General features: G+C 38.0%; 1 protein-coding gene across 2 annotated transcripts; it reads left to right on the plus strand.

The window, feature by feature from the left end:
• Positions 1-4,480: 4,480 nt before the first annotated feature.
• hlx1 (H2.0-like homeo box 1 (Drosophila)) lies at positions 4,481-7,131 on the plus strand. Of its 2 annotated transcripts, XM_026290491.1 has the most exons (4): positions 4,481-5,095; positions 5,506-5,658; positions 5,860-6,044; positions 6,604-7,131. In XM_026290491.1, exons 1-4 carry the CDS (start codon positions 4,696-4,698, stop codon positions 6,907-6,909), a joined length of 1,044 nt encoding a protein of 347 aa, XP_026146276.1. In that variant the 5' UTR covers positions 4,481-4,695; the 3' UTR covers positions 6,910-7,131. The 2 variants fall into 2 exon arrangements, with proteins under 2 accessions (XP_026146276.1, XP_026146277.1); XM_026290492.1 differs by lacking the exon at positions 5,506-5,658 and having other exon boundaries at positions 4,485-5,095.
• The last annotated feature ends 16,498 nt before the right edge of the window (positions 7,132-23,629 follow it).

A 23,629-nucleotide genomic window follows, 5' to 3' on the forward strand; every position in this document is an offset into this window, starting at 1 on the left:
AATATTATATAAATTCATTTTTAATCCATGCTTTGAACACACACCATACGCCCATTTGTTGATTCATATATTTCAAAACAAGAAGGATAGCTGGAAATTATCACTTCATCTTAAATAGATGTAGTGATACGTCGCGCGCGTTCCTTCCATTAAACGTCGCGTTATTGCACCAATCCATCACGCGTTTGGGATCATGAACGCGGGCTTATGTTCCAGCACTGCAGAAGCATCTGGCTTCCTTCAAGAGCGATGCCTTTGAGTAAACAAGTGCACAATCGATCACTGCGGACCATTAAGGGCTCTTATCGGGCAGCAGGAGCTCTGGGTGAATCTTCTGTCGCCGAGTGTCGTGCGCTTCAGCTGGATCTCAGACAGAACCCTAATGGTTTGTTATGACCTCTCCGCGTTTCCATTAGTCTCGCTGTTATTCAACACGGAGCTTTTGATTTAACCCCGTGTATATTGAACGAGAAGAGTAAGTGGCACGTCTGGATTCCTTTACGCACGAAAGGCCAGAGACTTTAACCTAAACACAAGCATTGAGACTGCACCGATATCGGGCCTTGCGACATTATTATTAGAGATCACTAATGCGTTTCATCTATGCTTTTTTTTCATAGTAAAATCTGAGTCATCTCATTTGCTGTAATTCAGTTGTGTTATTTATAAAGGCCTAGTGGATATACTTACTGTATTACTATGAGTCACTAAAAAAAAACATCAAGTATGTTCACTTGCATGACGGAAGCAATGTTTTCATTGAATGTCATTAGCCGATATCTGTAAATAACTTGAAGTGCAATTAACTATTTACGCCATAAACCAGTGTATTTATGACTACAATACTTCACAATAATATGATAAGCAATACAAGTTTGCATTTAAATATCAAGCAGCAGAACAGACTGTTTTTTGTGCAGGTGAAATAAATGGTAAGGAAATAAAACAGCGGTAACAAACAACTAATGGCGGATAAACACTTGTAGGGTGATTTTAATACAGGGGATAGTGTGAGCTAATTGTAGATCTTAAAATGTGTGTGTATTGTTGTTTTTGTCCAGAAGAACTTCCTCACTAAATGGGTGTTATTTATCTTTTTTCTCCACATTTTTTATTTTTGTTAATGACAAACAGGCATATGTGGGAATACATACATACATATATATATATATATATAAAGAAACTAATTTATAAGAAATAAATTCTACAATTAAAATAAACAACATTGTACATTTACATTTGTTAAAATTTTTTTTTTTAAAGAGGTCCTATTTTAAAAAAAAAAATAGTTTATTGGCTATTAATGGTGCCAAATGGAAACGTGATTCGCAAGATGAAACTCAACAGATTTCTGATCTCTGATAATCATCAAATAATCCTAATTCCTACACTGCTCAAGTAGGTGGTTCTTGGTTGTACTGTTTATGTTTTATGAAATTAAATACCGAACGTTTTGATTGGTCCATGCAGCATTCCAGCAGTGTTATAATACACATATCGACTCGCAGCTATGACGTGAAACACCTGTTCAGCAGCTTCTGTGTAGATCACTGATTCCTTTACATGTCAGTGGAACGATGACACTCAATGCATTTACAATTCTTTTTTATTCGCAATATAGAAAGACATATCTTCCTTTATTTATCGAACTATTAAATATAATTCGATGAACAGAAATGAGTTTGTGCTGCTAAGTTAATCAAAAGCGTCTATATTTTCCTGCGCTGCGTCACTAATATGATTATAGTCACTGACGGATTTTCATTCTGTCAAGGGTGCGTTTAAAAAAGCAATTAATAATCCGTGACAAATGTTTCCCGAGGCTGTCAGAGCCCCGAGATGAACCGCAGATCGCCATTCAACTCTCCAGACAGCGATTTCATCAACCAGAGGGAATTTGGGAAAAAACAAACCCAATTCCACAAGGTCTCCAAACTTTCCCATGATCGGCATTTAACGATTATGATATTTTAATTTTCTAATGTTTCCATCATGATGGGCCCGTCACTGCTGACAGACAGATGCTCCTGCTGGGGGTCCAGAAATAAAGTCCCTCCCAGAGGAACAGATGATGATGTTATCACTGCAAATAGGAAGAGAGAGCAGTTCAACGCACTAAGTCATTACGGCTAGTCTAATGTTTTATTTGACCACAGCAGACGTGCACATATGATGTTGTTTGAAGACTTCATTCATAAAAACACACGGAGTTCCAGCAGTGAGAAATGCGCACTTCTTCTGTGAACGGGTTCTGCGCTGCTTTAATAAATTTGTGCTTTCAACACGAATATATTTATCACAATACAGGCGTAGATAAAGATAGGAATGCAGATAAGGATATGGACAATAAAGATATCCGGAAACTCTGGGTTGAACCTGTTTTCTTCCGCAGACAATTCCATTGTAAAGCGAAACTTTCATCCTGGATATTTTGACCTGAGCACTATATTACATAGCCTAATATATATATATATATATATATATATATATATATATATATATATATATATATATATATATATATATATATATATATATATCCTACTGTAATATCGTGCTCAATCAAGAACTACTAATATATAATATTAATAGGTTGTATTTAGTATTATCACTGTAACTTAAATTTTATCAAACGACAAAACACATTTTAAAGGAAGCAAATCACTGTTTGGGGTAAATGACTTAAATTGTCTAAATTATCTTGTACAATCTTATTCTGAAATGATTATGTCTATTTTTTCATAATATAAATATGAAATGGGTTATATTGGAACACAAAGCGTGCACGTGTTATATATTAATTATGAAAGAGAGAAATCGAGAAATTTAATTCCGATTAATCTTATAATGTTAAGAAAGCTTTAAGTCTATAGTAAGCAGAACACTGGATTAAATTGGAAAATTTAAAATATGATTTTACTAAGCCATGTCTGATAACATTTTATTTTTTAAACAATTACAGCCAATGCAATTTTAAATATAACAGAAAATAAAATCGATTTTATTTGAAACAGACGAAACGCGTGTTGTGAGAGAGATGCATGGAATGTTTTAAGCTCTATTGTTATCTATCTTATACATCTATATTAATATTTGAATGACTAGCGAGATGCCAGCGGTCGGTCAGTTTTATGACCTGTTTTATGATCTCGCTCACGAAGATTTCACCGGCCCTGAACTAAAATGAAATAACGTGCGCGTTCACCCGCATGCAGCGCGTCTTCCGCTTCCTCTTCCCTGGATTGTTTTGACTGCTTGATCGAGAGCGAAGCGCTACATTTCATCTCTAAATTTAAACCGGATTGGAGTCATTCGAAAACACCGTGATAGGAGGCAGTCAGGGTCATTGACCTTTCCGGTAATGAATCACGACTAATGAACGCCATCGGAGGAAGAGAGATATTCTAAAAAACACCATGGGGAAAAATCATCTGCTCTCATTAATAATCATAAACATAACATACCGATCAGCATCTGTAATGCATTCTAGAAATGCTTTCCCACGTATATGCATATTATAAAAATGCTTGTGTTTGTTTATAGCCTATGCATTTGAAAAATGTGTTGACAAAAAACGTAACACTATTATTTAATTGTATAACCGATCTGTTTTTCTTTTTTTCTTCGTGATAAACAGCGCACTATTTTTGGCCCAGTGATGTAAAGTCGTGCATATGGATGAAGCATCGCCTCTGAAGTTAATTGTGTTTTCGTTTCAGCGGAGAATAGATTTCCTCTGTTTATTATAAGCATAAAGACGGATTTGCGTCAGCGCGCGACTTGCGAGTTGAGATAAAGTTGCAAAAATATTGAAAGAAGGAAGTGCTAACAGTCATTATAAAGTTCCACCTCTCCGAGCCGGAGGAAATAGGGGTCCTCTGCTGTATCCTAAAATACTAAAGCATCTTCTATTTCTGGCCTAAATCAGGCAGGAATATCCGCTCATTTAGCCTGAATCAGAGCTCATCAACAACAGGATGAGCTGCATCGAGAGACTCCAGAGATCTCACAGAGTCTGAATAAAGCCTAGCACACATCTCACAGAGTTTGTTGTTTGCATAATTCTGGAGTAATTAGAAACAAGATTAGAATGCATGCAGAACCTCGTTATTTTACGAATGCATCATTTACATTACATCATCTTCGAAAATTATCATCTTAAATAGGCTAATTACTTTCCATTTATCCTATGCACCATTTTTTTTATTTATTTATTTTTATAAATGTTGGTCAGCCATTCTGGATGAATGCATCCAAGTGTGTGTGTGTGTGTGTAGGCCTAGCCATGCATTCGTTCATAATTAACAATTCGTCAAATTGCTAAATAAATGGCCTTCACTACTTTTTTTTTTTTTTTTTACATGAAATTAAAATTACAGTTTGGTTCATTTAAAATGCAGACGTAAACACTGGACGTGTTTAAATGTTGTATCATCTGACCCATCGCCATTTAATAAACGTGGTGATCTTCAAGAGTCGTAATGGAAGTGCTCGTCGTGTTTGGGGCGTGTTGGACCGCTCTGTCCTCTTCCATTGGCTCACAAAGAGCCAATCAATAACGGAAGTCCTGCTTAGAGCTTTTTGGACTCCTGTCTGGAGTTTCATACTTGAGGAGGAACGCGAGAGGACAGCTCGTACTCATTACATGTAGTTGTGTGTATTCTCTGTCAAGCAGTTTTGGCTTCTCCTGTCGGGATGTACACGGCGGGACTCAATCCGTTTTACGCATCGAACTTTAGCCTTTGGACCGCGTACTGCTCGAGCGGTTTTGGGGTGGACAGCATGAAGAAACCCTCGTTCTGCATCGCTGATATTCTGCACGTTGGAGATGCGGAGAACATCCCCGGTTCGTCTTCGCTCATGGCTCACATCGGAGCCCGAGCGCAGGGTTATTCCTCGGGATCCCCGTTACGCCCGTCCCCGGTCACTCCAAGCGCGTCCGCGTATCACAGGCACGGAATACACTTGACATCCAGAGCCGCGATGCACGCGCAATCCGCGCCTCCGCTCTCCAGCAAAGACCTCAAGTTCGGGATCGATCGGATATTATCCACAGACTTCGAGCCGAAGGGAAAAGAATCGCTATCGTTGAGAGGTAAGATGTATTTCGTGCATAAGCTTTTCCTAGTAAACATCACATCGCATTTACAAAAAGGAAAACGATTAGATGAACTCAGAATAGTAGCTAATGCTTGTTTGGACGCATCCATCCCCATGCGCTTATTAGTCAAAGATGAGCATAAACATAACACACCAATCAGCATCTATAAAGCTAAAGATATGCATACATAAATATGCATGTGTTTGTTTAGCCTATGCAATTCACAAGTGTGTTGACAAACAGATGCATACTACTATTATTTAATAATTATCCATGTTTTTCCATGATAAACAGCGCACTATATTTTTTTTAAGTCGTGCATATGTGGATGAAGTATCGCCACTGTTATTAAAAGGCAATACGAGTTTAATTGGAACTAATTGGTGTATTTCGTTCTGTAACAGATCTCACATCGATTGTTAGTCCGAATCGACAGTCAGCAGTCCCGTACTTCGCGTCCATAGACCCGACCATGAGCGAAACCTCCTCCATGATGGGTTCAATAAGCAATGCCGCCAGACAATCAGGGCAACATCAGTTTCAAGACACCTTCCCAGGTAGTGTAGACACCCCAGTCGAGCCCTAAAGAGCAGGAGAACCTGCACGGATGACACGTTTATTATTATGCACTGCATTATTTTGCACGTGTGTGCGGGGATGAGCCTCTTTTGCTCATGCAATTAAATAACATGCACTTTGGCCGACATGCATTGAGGTTTTGTTGTGTTCTAATGGCGTGTGTTGTTTGATTCAAACAGGGCCGTATGCTGTGCTTTCCAAAGACACAATGCCACAGACTTACAAGAGGAAAAGGTCGTGGTCCAGAGCCGTGTTCTCCAACCTCCAGCGGAAAGGCCTCGAGAAACGCTTTGAAATCCAGAAGTACGTCACGAAACCGGACAGAAAACAGCTGGCCGCGATGCTGGGCCTCACCGACGCACAGGTGAGCGACTGATTATCAATGCAAAACCAGTTCATGATTTAAAAAATAAAATAAATATGTTTTAAATGAAAAAAATTAGCTTTGGCCTGCAGAGAGCCATCTGGAGCGTATAAGCAGCTGGTGCATTGCGACACCCGCGTTTCTAGAGAAATGAAAGTCAATTATAACGAATTATTGCAAATGCAGGAGGGGTGCAGTTGTTTCGTTTCAAAACATCCTAATTTAGTGCATTGGGCAAGAGTTTCTGTCTTATTAGATATAGGAAATGACACGACAAGACAGCAAAAGCGATAAGGAGTTTCAAAACTTTCCAGTAAAGTGTGGAAATCTTTTTTTTTTTTTTTTTTTTTTTTTAAAGTAGACCCTTATTTTCAATTAGACATTTCTATTAATGGGGGAAAAAGTTTGTGCATGCATTTCTGTATTATAATATATAAATTCACCACATTTAAACAATGCATGCATCAAATAGTGCAATGCAATAAATAATAATACAAATGCACAATTAAATTCGAATAACACACATATATATAAACTGCTCTTGATTTTCTTGTTTTAGGTCAAAGTTTGGTTCCAGAACCGACGGATGAAGTGGAGGCATTCCAAAGAAGCGCAGGCGCAGAAGGACAAAGAGAAAGAGCAGCCGGATAAATCCGCGACCGAAACCGAACCCAAAGAGCGCGAGGACTCCGAGTGTGAAAGCGAACCGAGCGAGTCCGAATTCGAGGACGGCGCGGAGGACAAAAGCGATGTGGACATTTCTGACCTCAACAAAGCCAGTGTGATTATTCCCGGAGCTCTCGACACATCCAGCACAAACTCACCGACAGAACCGAGCGCAACCGCGCAACAAACACCGCAGTGAGGAACCGGAACACGCCGGTAACGCGTCACGGGACACACTAGAGCCATCGTTTCATTGTGACCCTTGAGAGAGAGGACTGCCTTAAATCAACCACTCGACCTTCATAACGATTTGGGAATTGAATGTTCATGAATTAAGACGTTGATAAACTTGACTGTATTATATTTTGTCTGTAAGTATTTGCACTGAAAATGTAAATAAACGTTTGTTACTAATATCCCACCTGGTGTATTTATGGAAATCAATGCACAACATTTAAATAATACATTTAACGATTAAACAGACTTTTCCCAAACTAATGCAAATTAATTTCTCCATTTTTTTTCCTGGATAAAAATTAAATGCGCTCATAATAATGATTATTATTTACATTGTATATACCGCATATAAAATATTAAAAACTTTTTGTCGCATTGAACTCTTGCAACACAATTCTCTCTAATAGTTGTTTGTATGTATTTCTCGGTTGCATAAATCGGTAGTTCATTTTGCATGAACAGATTACACATCAAACCATTCGTGTTTAATTGTGAAAGTCTGAAGAAAATAATGCATTAATATTATTAGGAAGAAAACAAATTGACGGAGGCACGTTGTCACACACGTTGTTTTTTTCTCTCTAGCATAGGTTTTGCATGATGAAACTTTATTTAAAAAAATATTGCAATTATTATTATTATTCACCATGCAAGCTAATTATCAACAGTACACAATAAAAACACAATGTCATGCATTAAGCCGAAAAATGAAGCAAGACTTTACTGTTTTAATGCAATAATTAAATGCATTTATTTTTGACTTAAATTATTAATTTTTTTTGGTTGAGCTTACTTTTTTAGTTTTGTGTTTCATAATTGTTTTTAGATTCAGCTTCGAACAATTCAATATCTTATAATCCAGATGGAAGGTGGCTTTCATACTGGAGAAATAACACTTTTAATAAGTTATCGTCAATAAACTACGGGTTTCGGTAAAGTATGGACACATCTCATTTGATGGTTTCTCTCTGTTTGTGGACATTCCCATCATAAGGCCGTGATGGATGCTGAAACAGACGTCTTTTGGCCTGTCAGACCTTTTAGAGTCAGGTTAATGTATTCTGCCAAGGCTTTTCCACCCTGAAAAATGTGAGCTGGGTCAAATCTGGCGTCCAACAATAAACAGAGAGCGAAGAGCTTGGATTTACAGCTTGTGTACATTTCCTGGCTCTAGATATCAGCAACAGAGCCGATGAGTATGTTTTATGAATGTAATGCGCATCAAAAACTACTCCATTTATGGACTCTATCTGTCTAAGCTACACTTCACATGCCATGTAATGAGCTGGAGTGTATAATGTCACGGCGAAACTATTCGAGGATTTAGACAATAATCCATCCAGAGATATTACAGCCTCATGACATTACTATTAGTGTATATTTAACATCTTCAGATGAGTTATTGCACATTCAAGTATTGCAAAAAAGAGCTTTTCTCTGGTTTATTAAACCGTTGATAAAGAGACAGGCCGTTTACACGAGGCTGATAACAGGCAGTTTATGTAGTTTAATGAGTTCAGTTCATAAAGTGATAAGAGCGGCTACTGCGAGACGATCCAGATGAACATTCATAAAGAGCAGATTCATAACAGCGTTGCGTCAGAGCGCCACAAAGAAGCGTTCGAGTCTAGGCCTGTTAAGGGCATTAGTGTCTGTGAGAGTAATTAGGATTTAAAAGACATTCATAAATCTGGAACATCCCAACAGTTTGTCTGTCTCAGGAAGACGGCGAAATCACAGAGAATGTGTCTCCACTGTATAGCTCTGAATGGCGAGTGTGAAAATGTGCCTCGTGCATTCAATGGATCAAAAGTTGCATTCAAATTTTCAACTTTTTATGCATCTGTGTATTCTGAAAAATAAAATGCATCACAGTTTCCACAAAAATATTGTGCAGCAGCATTGTTAATAATCAGGATTTTTTTTTTGAGCCGCAAATCAGCATATTATCATGATTTCTGAAGATCATGTGACACTGAAGACTGGAGGAATGATGCTGGAAATACAGCAGAGCATCACAGAAATAAATTATATTTTACAATATATTAAAATAGACAACAGATATTTTAAATTGTAATAATATTTCAAAATTTTTAGTGTGTAGTATATTTCTGCCTTGATAAGAGATGCTGTCAAAAAAAAGAAAGAAAATATCACCAACCTAAAAATTTTAAAAGGCAGTGTTTACAAAGTGCATTAATTTTAATACAGCAGACTGTATATATATATATATATATATATATATATATATATATATATATATATATATTAACACATTTTTATACACACACACATATATATATATATATATATATATATATATATATATATATATATATATATATATAAAAATGTATATAAAAATCTGTGACAAACTCCTAACATGAACAACTGAAAAACTCCTATAAGGAAGGCTCCAGGAAAAAAAAAAGAGGTCTAAGAAACCGATATAAAAAGACCATATATAATATGAAATCTAAGTTCATATCCCCATAATAAAGTCATTTTGTTCATCTTTGACTATCACACACACACACACACACACACACACACACACACACACACACACACACACACACACACACACACACACAGTAAAGCAGAGCTCTGAACATGAATGATTTCAGCAAAGACCACCTGAAGCACCACAAGCTCTACTTTCCTTCTCCTTTCCTTCATTCCGGAAAGAGGGATGACCTCTGGAGATCTCCGGGTTTTCCACTTAAGCCCACATATTGAATTCCACTTCAGGACATTCCCGCTCGCCCGCACTACCTACAGTCGGCCCGCTTCACGCCCTCGTCTACACCTAAACCTAATGCAGTCCTCTACACCCGTCACACATCCAGACGCTGCATTTACAGTTACAGCTCAATCACTTTCCATGGAAAACGTTCCTCTGCGAGCCGACCTCATAATGTGCGCATAAATCGGCCGTCTGAGCCGCAGTGTCAATCTCAGATTCTCCTTGTGAATAACGTTTGTATGCGCAAACATGCAATAACAATAACAGTGCGAAAGCTTAACATAATACTGCAGCGTTTGATTTGTGAACTGTCTTCAGAGCTTTTATGATCACTGGGAGAAATCCCATCTGGCCCAGGATTTAAAGTCCAGCGTTTCTTCACTATTTAAAGAGCGAGTCGAACGTCCCTCTGACCTCGACACGGAGCAGCTCGCAGGACGAGACGTTTTGAGTAAGGAGCTGCTCCAAATAAATTAGGGCTCTGTGTGTTTTGGCTTATTTGCGTTTGGATTAATGTGAGTGATTGGGAGCAGAGCGATTCACTGATAAACTGAGTCTAACTCGGGCCTGTAATGCAAGTCAGTCAAGTTTGAAAAGTGTTGCATTTTTTAACAGTGAATCAGGAAGCACTACCTTCCCAAAAAGTAGTAGTTAAATAAAAAATAAAAATATACATATTTTATGTGTAAGCTATAATATATATTTATCTATGTATATGTATGTATGTATATATATATATATATATATATATATATATATATATATATATATATATATATATATATATATATATATATATATATGTATAAAATGTGTAAGATATCAAATGTTTTTTTTTAAATAAAAAAATAGAATTAATAATTTATCAATAATAAATAATTGCAATATTATATTTCAAATTCTGTAATTCTAATATATTAAAATATATATTATTTTTATTTTATACATGCATAAATTCAGATTTATGTGAAATATATTAAATGTTATTAAGAAGAAATTTAGAAATAATAATTCATTACCAGTAATAATTATTATAAACATTTTACATATAATTTTATTTGATATTTTTTATATATTAATTTCACATACACACACAAAAAGTATGTTCATTTAATATATAAATGTTTATACAAATAAAATCATATGTAATAATAACTGATAATTACAAATATTAATTAATATAAACATTTCAGACATAAAATAATCATATTTTCTATTTTCAATATAATAATTAAAATATTATTTGTTATTAAATATATATGTATACACAAAATTATGCAAAATGAACACACAAAACCTAAAACATATATTTATATAATTTATAATATATACATACATATATATACATTTATAATAAATTAAATTACAATAAAATAATATTACCTATAATAATTATATTTTATATTTTTACACATTAAATGTACAAATTGTATATATATATATATATATATATATATATATATATATATATATATATATAGTTAAATGTTGAAGTACATTATGTATAAAATCTAAATAAATATATAAAAATGCTTTTATAATAAATTATAACTATATATACTGTGTATATATATATATATATATATATATATATATATATATATATATATATATATATATATATACTGTATATACATACTATATATATATTCAGCATCATTACGTAAGTGTTTTCTTCTAAGAACATTCTCCACACTAAATGTGTTTTATTTGGTTTAGTTGGTGCCAGTGAAACATTAGACGTCTGTCCTGCGCTCTGTGTCTGATTTATGAGTTAAAGCAGCGGTCTGCTCTACAGACGACACACCTCTGTACAGAAAATATAACACTACTGCCTGTTATTTAACATCATGTCGCAATGATTCAATAACCATCGCAGTCCATTTGTGTGGAATAACACTGCTGTATGCATTCATCAACGCCTTCGCTCGGCCTGTGAAGGGTGTGCTGCGTTAATAACATTAGGACTAGAATTACGAGCGTTTAAGATGCCTAACTTCACTTTATTTAAAACACATAAAATGTTAAATAAATACAGAGCACAAGAATATTGTTTAAAACCACAAATAAGGGCAGAGGACACTTTTGAGATTAAGGCTTTAATGACTGATTTAGAAGTGTTCGAAGTGCAGACGGAGAAAGAAAACACTTGCTTTAAGAAAAACTGTCGGGCGAAGACTCTGCTTTTCTAGTGAAGTCACGTTTCACTCTCGGTTATAATTACTCAGCTGTCATTTAACAAAAGGGAAATCTGTAGCCCTTTTTACCTGCGTAACGTGACATTTCAGTCACTTTCAGTGTTTCTGTAGCTCAAGTGGTAGAGCATTGTGATATCAAGCGCAATGTTGTGGGTTCGATTCCCCGGGAACACATGATCTGTAAAAATTTGCACTGAATGCACTGTAAGTCGCTTTGAATAAAAGCGTCTGCTAAATGCATAAATTAAATTAATTTCAGAGTGAATCTGGCATTTAATCCAGAAAATCTGCTAAAATACACATGCAAACGTCTAAATGAAATTAGACTTTATTTCTTCCGCTCTCTATCACTGTGTTATATGTTTGGATCATTTAAATCTCATCTCTGAGACACATTACATAGAGCACAGACTCATATTTAGATCAGGATCCGCTATAATGTTATAAAACCATCAGAATTTAATATTTTTTTTATCATATAAATATCAGCATCTGCACCAAATTTAGGCTTCTGAATGAGCTTTTTTCTCTCCATATTCTCATTATATCCGTCTTTATGAGCCATTAAAGCCTGATGGATAAAAATATAAAACACACATGTAATTCTTTACAGTGTTAATAAATTAAACAGTGCCTTGATTTCCGACGAACTGCCACGTCATCACGCCTTAACCTTCTCATTCGTCTTAAAAATCGTAGCTTTTACACGTTTCCTGCATTGAAGTGTTAGAGTCTTCAGTGTTTCGGCGCTGAAAACCGATCTGGGTTACACGGGAGCTGTCGCCACATTTCCCCCAAAAAAACTGCATTATCGAGCGATTTTCTAACATGCTCGCAGTTTCCAGGCTTTTCCACAGACCGAAAGCGTTTGCCAGCCAGTTGGGAGAGGGTGAGGAAAAGAGAGTCTGAGAGGCATCTAAAGTTAAATTTAAAGATGTGTTTCTTTTGGACGCCCGTGTGCGCAGCTATAAACCAAGGGAGACATTTTCATACTCTACATTTTTCATGGTTTCGCTCTGAGTTTCCTCCCTTCCTCTCGCTCCACCTTGGCTCTGGTTGTGTGCTGCGGCACTGGCTGTAGACCACAGGCGACGGGGCATCATCGCCTCGTGAAAAACCCAACGCCGAACCCCCGCCCACCCCCTCTGGACGGGGCCCGCTTGTCCTTGGACTCGGGGGTCGATCCTTAGAGACTCCACCACTTGGGCTCGCACTACTGAAGAAGGCTTTCAACACTGAAGTAATGCCTTGTGCACGCACTTAAGTCCAATCGCAGACTGTTATTGGTACTAATGTAAAGACTCCCAAGGCCGTTGAACATGGCAATAAACCTGGCCGGGAGGTTTCTGCCAACTCTGTGGCACGTTTCACTCATATTTTGTTATTAATTAGCGTTGAGCGCTCCTCTGTCAGAGATTTATCATGGGTCCCATCTGCGTATTTTAAAGACGTGGTTATTATAACCAAGTTTAGCAGTGATATAAAAAACTAAGCAGTTTACTGTCATCAAAGGCGGAACAAAGAGGATATTTAGCTGGGTTTCTATAATCGTGACGCCCGTGGCTTTTGGATTTACGGTGCATTTCAAGTTAATGGTTTCAGCCCAAGAAAGTCTGTCACTAAACCCGATTGCGGGGTCATTATTATTGAATTAATCAAACGTTAGCATTAGACCTCAGTTCTGTTTCAATCAAACTGTAGGATGAATCCAAGACGGTTTACACACACACAAGTCACACATTTACATACATCGATTTAATATATTTAAATCTATATTACAAAAAAAACATTTTTCCCTTCGAAAAACTGCAAATGTGTTTCCTCACTATTAGAGGATCAGAAGAAGGCTTTATTTTTGTCTTTTGTGTCTTAACTCCTTCCCTAAACGATGCCTATCTGTTTTTTTCACATCCTCAATACGAATTTATCAGCACACGCAATGGAACAAGAATAATGATGATCTTCAAAAAAATACAGAAACAACTGAACTAGAAAGCTTTAATGAGCATTTATTTATGGCTTGGGAAGTTAATGATGCGATCAAACGTACTAAAGCTCTGAATGTGAAAAATCCCACACTTAGGAGATTAGATACCAAACACCTTTGCCAAAATATTAATCACTGTTAGATTTTTATGCGTTTTGTTTTGCATGAAATTGCAAACCGAGTCAAAGGCTTAGAATTAGTGTATGGTTTTGCAGATTTGGTCTGTGCTTCATATGAAGATCTTGTGTGCAAGCATTTGAAAAAAAAACTAAGTACTTGTATTGTCTTGCAAAACGTGCTCCAAACTTGTTTAAAGTGTGCAATGATCACACAAATCATTTGTTTTAATTAAACAACTTCTGTCTGTCCAGCAGTAAACCTCTTAATTTTGAACTAAACACAAACCCAGCTGTGTGTTTTGCGTTCGAAAGCAGACACGCAGCCCTTCTGACTTTGATTTGTTTAGAAAGACGCTGCTTAAATTCAGTGTGATGGCGCTGTGGTGTTGAAGGACCACCCTGAGCTCCTCTACTGTCTTTAACAGGCTCATTTTTCACGAGCGTAATGATAATGAGCTCATTATCTGACGACTGTGAGGAGGAGAGAGACAGATGCGTGTGTGTGTTTGTGTGTGTTTGATCGCTCAGCTTGTTAAAGGCAGAGAAAGACAAACACGACACCAGCTCAGTTTGTCTTGATTGTGCTCCAAAGCAAACAGTGCGATTAGAGGAGAGAAACGAGATAAAGGAAAGTAAGAGAAATGAGTCACTTCAGCAGCTGCTGCTTTACTGAAACACGATCCTGCGAATCAACACACTGCACTTCTGATTCACTGCTAATGACTACACATCAAAAAAAAACATCATGAGAGAAGAGGACTGTGTCCGGCCTCACAGGTCATGTTCGCATGGATTGAATCAGAGATATTCAATTCAGCTTACAAGAAGTCACGTCTCTAAATGTGCTTCCCAGCAAAGCTCAGTTTTAGGAGCCAATACATAGTGTGGCGGTGAAACTAAATAAGCAATGTGCATTTCAGGAATGATTACAGGGCATTCAGTGCAGGGATATTATCGTGAACTAAAACCAGGAGAAAATAAATAAATGAATTGTTACTTGAAAAAAAATGTATATATTAAACTCTCTCTCTCTCTCTTTACAAAATTAGAAAAGAAGTTACGAGACTAAGACTGTGTACTTTACTCATCTGTTGAAGCACTGTGAATGATGTAAACAAATAGACATTATGGTATAATATTTAATAATATGAACAAAAATAAAATTCTTTTATATTTTCTCTCTCATCAATAATCCCTGCTGTACCCAAGACTCGAACCTTCGGGTTACAAGTCCGACTCTAACTATCAGGCCACGACTGCCCCATTTATTAATTAAAGGGACAGTCGTCCAAAAACCTGTGTGATTAACTTTCTTCCGTAGAACACAAAAGAAGGTATTTTACCAACCGCTTTGGTCATCAATGACTTCCAATGTATGGAAGAAAATATATACTATTTTGAAACGTTTCTCAAAATATCTCATGTTCCACAGAAGAAAGGAAGTCATGCAGGATTGAAATGACATAAGTGTGTAAGTAACGCTAAGTCAAATTTAGTTGTTTATGACAATCAGTCTTTCAATCACACTTAGTTTCTGTCATCTGTGCAAACACACAGAGCTTATAAATAGCTTTCCAGTGACTGTAATTCTTGTGTATTTATACATTTGTTGCATGTACAGTAAGTGGCATTAAAAACATGCATAGTTTGAAAACACAAAGATGTTTTTATATTTTATATAGAAATTCACTTTTCTTTTCATCAATATATGACTAAATGATAAAAAATTTATTAAACTACAATACCTGTAATATTTTAAATTACTGTTGTTGTTTTTTTTTCATCAACCATTATGTAAAGTTATATATAGCAAAGTTGTATAATCTGAAAATTTGATAATATAGTTATTTAGGTACTGATTTATCTAGAAAAATCTAAAAAGCAGGGGGGAGCTTACGGAGCCTTGAGGAACTCCAATATTTGTGACCAAGATATTACAGAAAGCTGAATTAATTTTAACTTACTGTTGTCATCCAATTAGGAATGCATAGTACCATTTAATTATATAAGGGTTCACCTCCATCTGTTTTAACTTAAATAGCACAATATCTGGAAGTAGAGTATTAAATGCTAAGCTCAGATCCATAAACATCACTCTATAACACAGTGGATATTAACCCGCGGCCCATCAATAATTCAAATGGGCCCTCCATGCTGAACACAATTGTAAAAAATAACTTTTAGTTTCACAATTCATTTTAGTTTTTACATTAATATAAAAATGTACTAAACAAATATAAGCTATAATGTTTTTGTTATGTAAAATAATTGTTTTTCATATATTATTTTCAGACATGAGCAGACCAGCACTCACTTTATCAACGTTACGCATTAAACGAACACTTACAAGCACAAACTTTGGCAGTATTCAGTTAAAATAGTCATCAGCAGCCACTAATTCGGTAAAATTGAGCATCAGAATGGACACATTTGTTATTAAGGGAGAAAAATGGAATGTGGAAAAAAGTCGGCGAAGAAAAACATACAAACATGAGAAGTCACAGCAGTGAAATAAGGAGAGTGCTGGATTTTCGGCATCAACTTTTTAAGTTTGCCCCGCCACTCACTTGAAGATGTTCAGCCCCCCCCCCCTCTCCCAAAACTTATACTCCCAGCTTATACTAATGTTTCAGCTATATTAAAATATTTCAGTTTTGTATTTAATGGCAAAGTGATTATATTTAGTTTCTTTTTTTTATTAAGTTAAATTAGAAAAATGTTGCATTTTTGCATTTTTTTGGTCATTAAATATAAGTTTTATTTTTTTTTAAAGTTTTTTTCAGTGGATAAGCTGTCATTTTTGCTCATAAAGGTAAGAGTAATACATCATTCGTAACTGCAAAGGGTCTGTTTTTATTTGTATGCACTCACAATATCAACAAAAGGTTGTGCTTTTATAAAATAAAGAAAACAAACACAATGTGCTTTCTGCCGTCTTGTCTTGAACATGCGCGCTTATGAAAATGAAACGAAACTCAGCAAATACATGCCTCACAGACATGATAAATATATCTATAGAAAGCTTTAAATGACTCCTTAACAAAATAAAACAAATCAAAAACAAAAACTCTTTCATTATAATCATAATCCGTAAAGATGCACTTCTCTCTAAAGTCGCATCTAATGAGGAGATGACGAGTAAGGATTGGCAACTTCATCCTAGCGACACCGACTCAAAAAACACTAGTTTATCAGTAAACAATTCAAATATCTCCTTTTGCAGGAGCTTTGCGGCAAGCTTTAGCTTATTGCGTGCTTTTGAATGGCGGGCATTTGAATTTGATGGCACATCGATATTTGATATTAATTTGGATCAACATAGGCTTCATTTGTGAACGCACATTTTCTACAATGTCACACGTCAACTCACGCTTCCATGCATCCGTACAGACTGCAACTTACAATCCCAACATCATTGTGCTGTTACTTCTTCCGAGACGAATTTCACAAACTTGGTCAGCTCCCGACAGCATCAGGTGTTTTATTGATGGTCAGTATAATTATTTTTAATTTTTTTTCAATGAATGCAATTAATTAGATATCATAATATAATAGACTATAATAGGCTATTATAAATCTGGTTGGTTTGTATCGGTGACATAATATGTAAATGATATGCGTGCGGTCCATTGACTTGAACTTGGACCATAGTGCAGCCCAGTGGACAAAAAGGTTGAGCACCTCTGCTCTAACATACTGTAAGATAAAGGATTTTCAAGGTGTTTTATAATAAGATGTGTCATAGTATTCAAAGCATCTTTTGTACTCCTATTTTCTTTATAAGCAAATTGATCAGGATCTAGTTTATACAATACATACTCTTTCAATTTCTATGTCACAATACATTCAAGGTGATTTCATCACTATGGATGTTAATGCCACTGGTCTAAAGTCATTATTTTCCAGTGCTGGGAGTTTTTTGTGGAACAGGAATAATGACTGCTTTTTTCCATATTATAGGAATATTTCCAGTGTCGACTGATAATTGAAATAATGGACTCCAGGCTGGGGTTAATTCATCAGCAAATTTTTTAAGTAAAAGAGTTTAAATACTGTCCAGTCCCTGAACCTTTTGGTATGAAGCCTTTTAAAGATTTTATTGACAACATCTGTGTCACGGTTTTCGCTGCCGGAAGGAACACGGAGCCGAGGATAAACGAAATAAGGCTTTTAATATATCCAACACAGGGGATATCCAACATGGAGCACAGAGGTAGACACACGTAAGTAGCAAGTGAGTCACAAGTGAGAACAAGTGAGCACAAGTGAGAAGACCCGACAAAACAGAACTGAAGGGACAAGGCTTATGTACAACAGATAATTGGGGAAACACAGGTGGATGGAATCATTAAATTAACAGGGAAATGGAACACATGAGGAAGATAATAGACACCTGGGAACTAATCAAACTAAACACGGAAAACAGAAACTGGGTCACGGGCAAAAACAAGCTAAATGAGTCCAGGTGTGTGACAGTACTCCCCCCTCCCGGTAGGTGCGTCCTCGCACCGTAGAAACAACAGAGGGAGGCATGGGTGGGAACCTGGGAGGAGGTTCCGGTGGAGGACGGACTCCCAGGAGGGGGCCAGCAGACAGGGACCACAGAAGGAGGAGCCAGGGAGGAGACGACGGAGGAAGGAGCCAGGGAGGAGACAGGAGCAGGAGGAGCCAGATGGTCCACCAGAGACCAGCCAGGACGGAGATCCAAGGTGGAGTCGACGGCGGGAGGAGCCATGGTGAAGGAAGGGTCGACGACACCAGGGGGCCGACAGGCGGAGACTGCACCGATGGGTGAGGAGCCCAAGATGGAGCAGCACAGCCGCAGAGCCAGTGGGACGTCGAGGTTCCGGAGGGCCTAGGTGGAGCAGAAGGCTCAGGCGACCAAGGTGGAGGCGGGGTCCCGGCAGACCGCTGTGGAGCCGGAGCGACCGAGGATGGAGGTGGAACCGGAGGGAAGGAGGAGCCTGACAGAGCCGGAGGGATGGAGTGACGAGGTGGAACCAGAGGAGTGGAGTCCCGAGGCGGCGGATGGTCGACGACTGACCAAGGTGGAGCCGGAGGGACGAGGGAGCCCGGTGGAGCAGGTGGGATGACAGGCCACGGTGGAGACGAGGGAGCTAAGAGCCAAGGCGGAGCCGCTGGGTCGAAGGACCGAGGAGGAGTCCAGGGCTCGGAGGCTGGAGGCGGAGACAGGGCCTTAACACGCCAAGGAGGAGCTGGAGACTGGCAGTCCAGCGGCGAACCATCGCGCCCCGATGGCGCGGACTGAGGGTGAGCTGCAGGACTGACTGGCACCAGCAGGGATGGCGAGGAACTGGCTGGTCTAGGAGGAGGAGAGAGGAGAAGGATGGGAGGAAGGACAGGAGGATCAGGACTGGACGGAACCAGCGAAAGAGTAGAGGGACCAGCAGGTTTGGGAGGAGGCGGGAGAGGGAGGCTGGGAGGGAATACAGGAGACACAGAAGATTCAGGGCTGGGCGGAACCAGTGGTGAAACAGAAAAATCATGGCTGGGCGGAACCAGTGGTGAAACAGAAAATTCAGAGCTGGGCGGAACCAGCGGAGACACAGAAGATTCAGAGCTGGGCGGAACCAGCGGAGACACAGAAGATTCAGAGCTGGGCGGAACCAGCGGAGACACAGGAAACTCAGAGCTGGGCGGAACCAGCGGAGACACAGGAAACTCAGGGCTGGGCGGAACCAGCGGAGACACAGGAAACTCAGGGCTGGGCGGAACCAGCGGAGACACAGGAAACTCAGGGCTGGGCGGAACCAGCGGAGACACAGGAAACTCAGGGCTGGGCGGAACCAGCGGAGAAACAGAAAACTCAGGGCTGGGCGGAACCAGCGGAGAAACAGAAAATTCATGGCTGGATGGAACCAGCGGAAATGGAGCAGAGGAAATGACTGGAGGAGGTAGGAGTGGGAGACTGAGAGGGTATACAGGGGAATCAGGGCTGGACGGAACCAGCGGGGAAACAGGAAAATTAGGGATTACCTCCATAGACCAGTCCATCAGATCCAGAACTTGCTCCATATGATCTTCAGAGACTGCATACAGCTCACCCTCAGTCGCAGGAGTGTGGGCAGGGCTTTCCTCCACGCCCTCGATCTCCACGAGAACTCCCACGATGCACGGTGTTGCCGGCTCACACACCTGGTCAGTCGCGCTCTCGAGTTCCGGCTCCCTGTCAGTGGATGGCTCGGGCTCTGCGGCTGCGGTGGGCTCTGGCTCCGTGCGGCGTGATGGTGGCTGGCTGGTCTCTGGGTCGGGAGTGGGGCTGGCGAGGTCCTCTATGGGGCAGACGGTGAGAGGTGACCCATTTCTCGCCAGAGTCCACTCCACGTATGCGGCGAAATCCTCTCGAGGACCATCTTCGGACGACAACGCTCTGCATTTGGAGTTCAGGCTGGTGTTGTAGAAGGTGCAGAGCGCGCCGTCCGGGTAGCTGGTGGCATTAGCTAATAGGAAAAACTGTCTGGTATGGTCCTCGAGAGAACGCCCTTCCTGCTTCAGCAGGAGGATGAGGAATTCGGGACGATAGAGGGGATCCATAGAACACTACGAAACAAAAAGACTTTGAAAACACAAAAACAAAACGGAGGGAAAAAACACGCAGTTTTCTATTTTCTTCTTTAGGTCGGGTCTTCTGTCACGGTTTTCGCTGCCGGAAGGAACACGGAGCCGAGGATAAACGAAATAAGGCTTTTAATATATCCAACACAGGGGATATCCAACATGGAGCACAGAGGTAGACACACGTAAGTAGCAAGTGAGTCACAAGTGAGCACAAGTGAGAAGACCCGACAAAACAGAACTGAAGGGACAAGGCTTATGTACAACAGATAATTGGGGAAACACAGGTGGATGGAATCATTAAATTAACAGGGACATGGAACACATGAGGAAGATAATAGACACCTGGGAACTAATCAAACTAAACACGGAAAACAGAAACTGGGTCACGGGCAAAAACAAGCTAAATGAGTCCAGGTGTGTGACAATCTGGGTCCAAATCCTGTGTGAAATCATGTTACTGAACTGAACAAATCTCTACATTTATCTATACTACCACTCCCAGCCAGTTAAAACAGTTTATTAATTTTATTATAAATTAATTATTAAACAATAATAAAAAATAAAAGTTATTATTGCTAGTCTACGAAGAAAACTTTTCTTGATTTAAAAAATAAAATAGATCAAAAGTGACAGTAAAGACATTTATAATGTTTTTTGCAAAGTTTATTTGTCTATTTCAAATTAATTCTGTTCTTTAGAACTTTCTATTTATTTGTGTATCTTAAAAAAAAAAAAAAAAATCACGGTTTCCACAAAAATATGAGGCAGCTCAAAAAATACAGCTTTGAGTACAGAAATAAATTACATTTTAACAGATATTCACATAGAAAACACTTCTATTAAACTGTAATACTATTTAATAATTTTTTACACTATTTCTGACCAAATAAATGCAGCCCCGGTGAGCGTAATGACTTTCAAAACGTTAAAAAAATCTTCCTGACCCAAAACTTTACTGTATTTATAAATAACATTTCTCTGACCTCGTCTGCCATCCACATAGAATTTTTAATCGCAATGCATTCTGGGATTCCCTTCACATGCCTTTAAGCCAGAACTGCTTGAACTATAACGAGAAGACAGAAACTTATTTTTCACATCAATTCTTTCACATTTATCTAATGCATTATGGTGAAATTAATTTGAGTCAGTACAGTCGCACAGGTCAGCTGTCTTGGTTTCTGCCCGGCGGTTACCACAGAAACTGTCATCCAAACACAAGGAAAAGAAGGTGAGCAATTTTTAGAAAGTTACTTGGTTTCACATCTCCTCACAGATTCCTCATTTGATAGAGTGTAATGCACGCGGGCCAGAGGTGAGCGCCGCTGACAGTTATTAGCGTTCACGATTGATGCTGCCTTACAGACAGTGTGTTCAGTGAGTTTACAAACACAAACCCATCCTTGTGCGCTCACGGGTCAGAGATCAGCGGCTTTATTTGGGAATCTCTGGCGCTGATCGTCTATGAATGGAGGACTATATTAAACGTTACAAAGCCAACTGATTTTATCATCTTAAACTGATATTATTTCAGTTTTTATGTTCATCTCTCTCACTATGTGCAGAATGAAACACTAGCGTAATGCTTTCTGCATAGTGCATACTAGGATTGGGTGATGCAATAAAAATGAAGAAAAAAAATCTATCTATCTATCTATCTATCTATCTATCTATCTATCTTTTCATTTTCAGGTGCATTTCTTTGCAAAAAACTTTAAAATTCAAGAAGCTTTAGGATTGAGCAATACAAAAAAGTAAAAGATTTATCTTTAAAACATAAAAGTTTTTTTTTTTTTTATAAAACTAAACATAGTATGCATACATTTCACAAATTATTATTTTTTTCCTTTGCCAAAAATTGCGTGAAAAAGAAATGTTGTAGATAAGTTTTTTCATTGCTGTCATTGTTTCTTGTTCACTTTTAAAGGCAGTTCGGCCCAATCCTTGCTGTGCATCTTTGCCAGATGACACATTTCTATTATCACCCAGTCACTAGTATTATTGCAGTATGCAATCTGATGCACAATGTGAGAAGTATGTGAGATATGCATTGATGAGCATTTTTATGTTTTATAATTATACTTAAAACAATGAGCCTCTGTGCACACTAAAGTACTCTCATGAGCCAACCTGATTTTGTATTTCTTTTAATTGTTTGATCAAATATGAAGTCAAAACACTTTTGCACAACTAGCTGCAAAACTACATTTTTAGTTTCTTTTTTAAGTGTGTATTAGCTGCTTCCCCTTGTGAAACTCTGTCATGATCCTTGGACGTGTCTTATTGCACTAATTTGCAATATGATATATATGTCCTGCTTTTTTTTCCCTAATCCTAATCCATCCATAATGCATACCGCAAAAATACCAGCAGTATTAGACTGGAATATACATGCAATAGTAAAAATGTGTGTGGGTTGAGCTGCTTTATAAACAAAACAATGAAAAAATACAAAACACTTTTCAGTTTAATTTCCAGGAAAGATTACTATATTGTGAAATATATGCACAAGCTACAATATATAAACATAAAATACTAAAACATACCTAATTTGAGTTAAACACACTTTTAGTTGTAGTTAAAGATAATTGGGTGTGCATTTTTATCATTAATATTACTCATTGTATTATTTTTTTATAATCGTGTACAGTATATAGTCAATGGATGAACCAGCAGCATTTGTTTTGCTTTTTGTTTGTTTATTTTACATATGCATTTCATCACTTCTGACCTTCTAATCAAATACTGTGTCAAAGCATTTATGCACATATTGGATGACAGCTGCAAAACTAGATTTGGTTCGTTTTACGTGTATTAAGTACTTTCTCTTGCAAAACTCATCATGAAAGTCAAACGTAATATCACCCAATCATAATTAACAATGTGCAACACGTGTACGACTCACTTTTGTAATGCAAATATAAAATATAACCCATAAGTTCAATGCATACTTATGCATCATATTACAAAAAGACTTTGCAACTGTGCATCATGTGGCGGACATTTTTTTGCACTATTTTTTCCCATTGAATTTCCATGAAAAAGAAGTATAT

Source organism: Carassius auratus, chromosome 20 (genome assembly GCF_003368295.1).
Source record: "Carassius auratus strain Wakin chromosome 20, ASM336829v1, whole genome shotgun sequence".
Taxonomy (NCBI): Eukaryota; Metazoa; Chordata; class Actinopteri; order Cypriniformes; family Cyprinidae; genus Carassius; species Carassius auratus.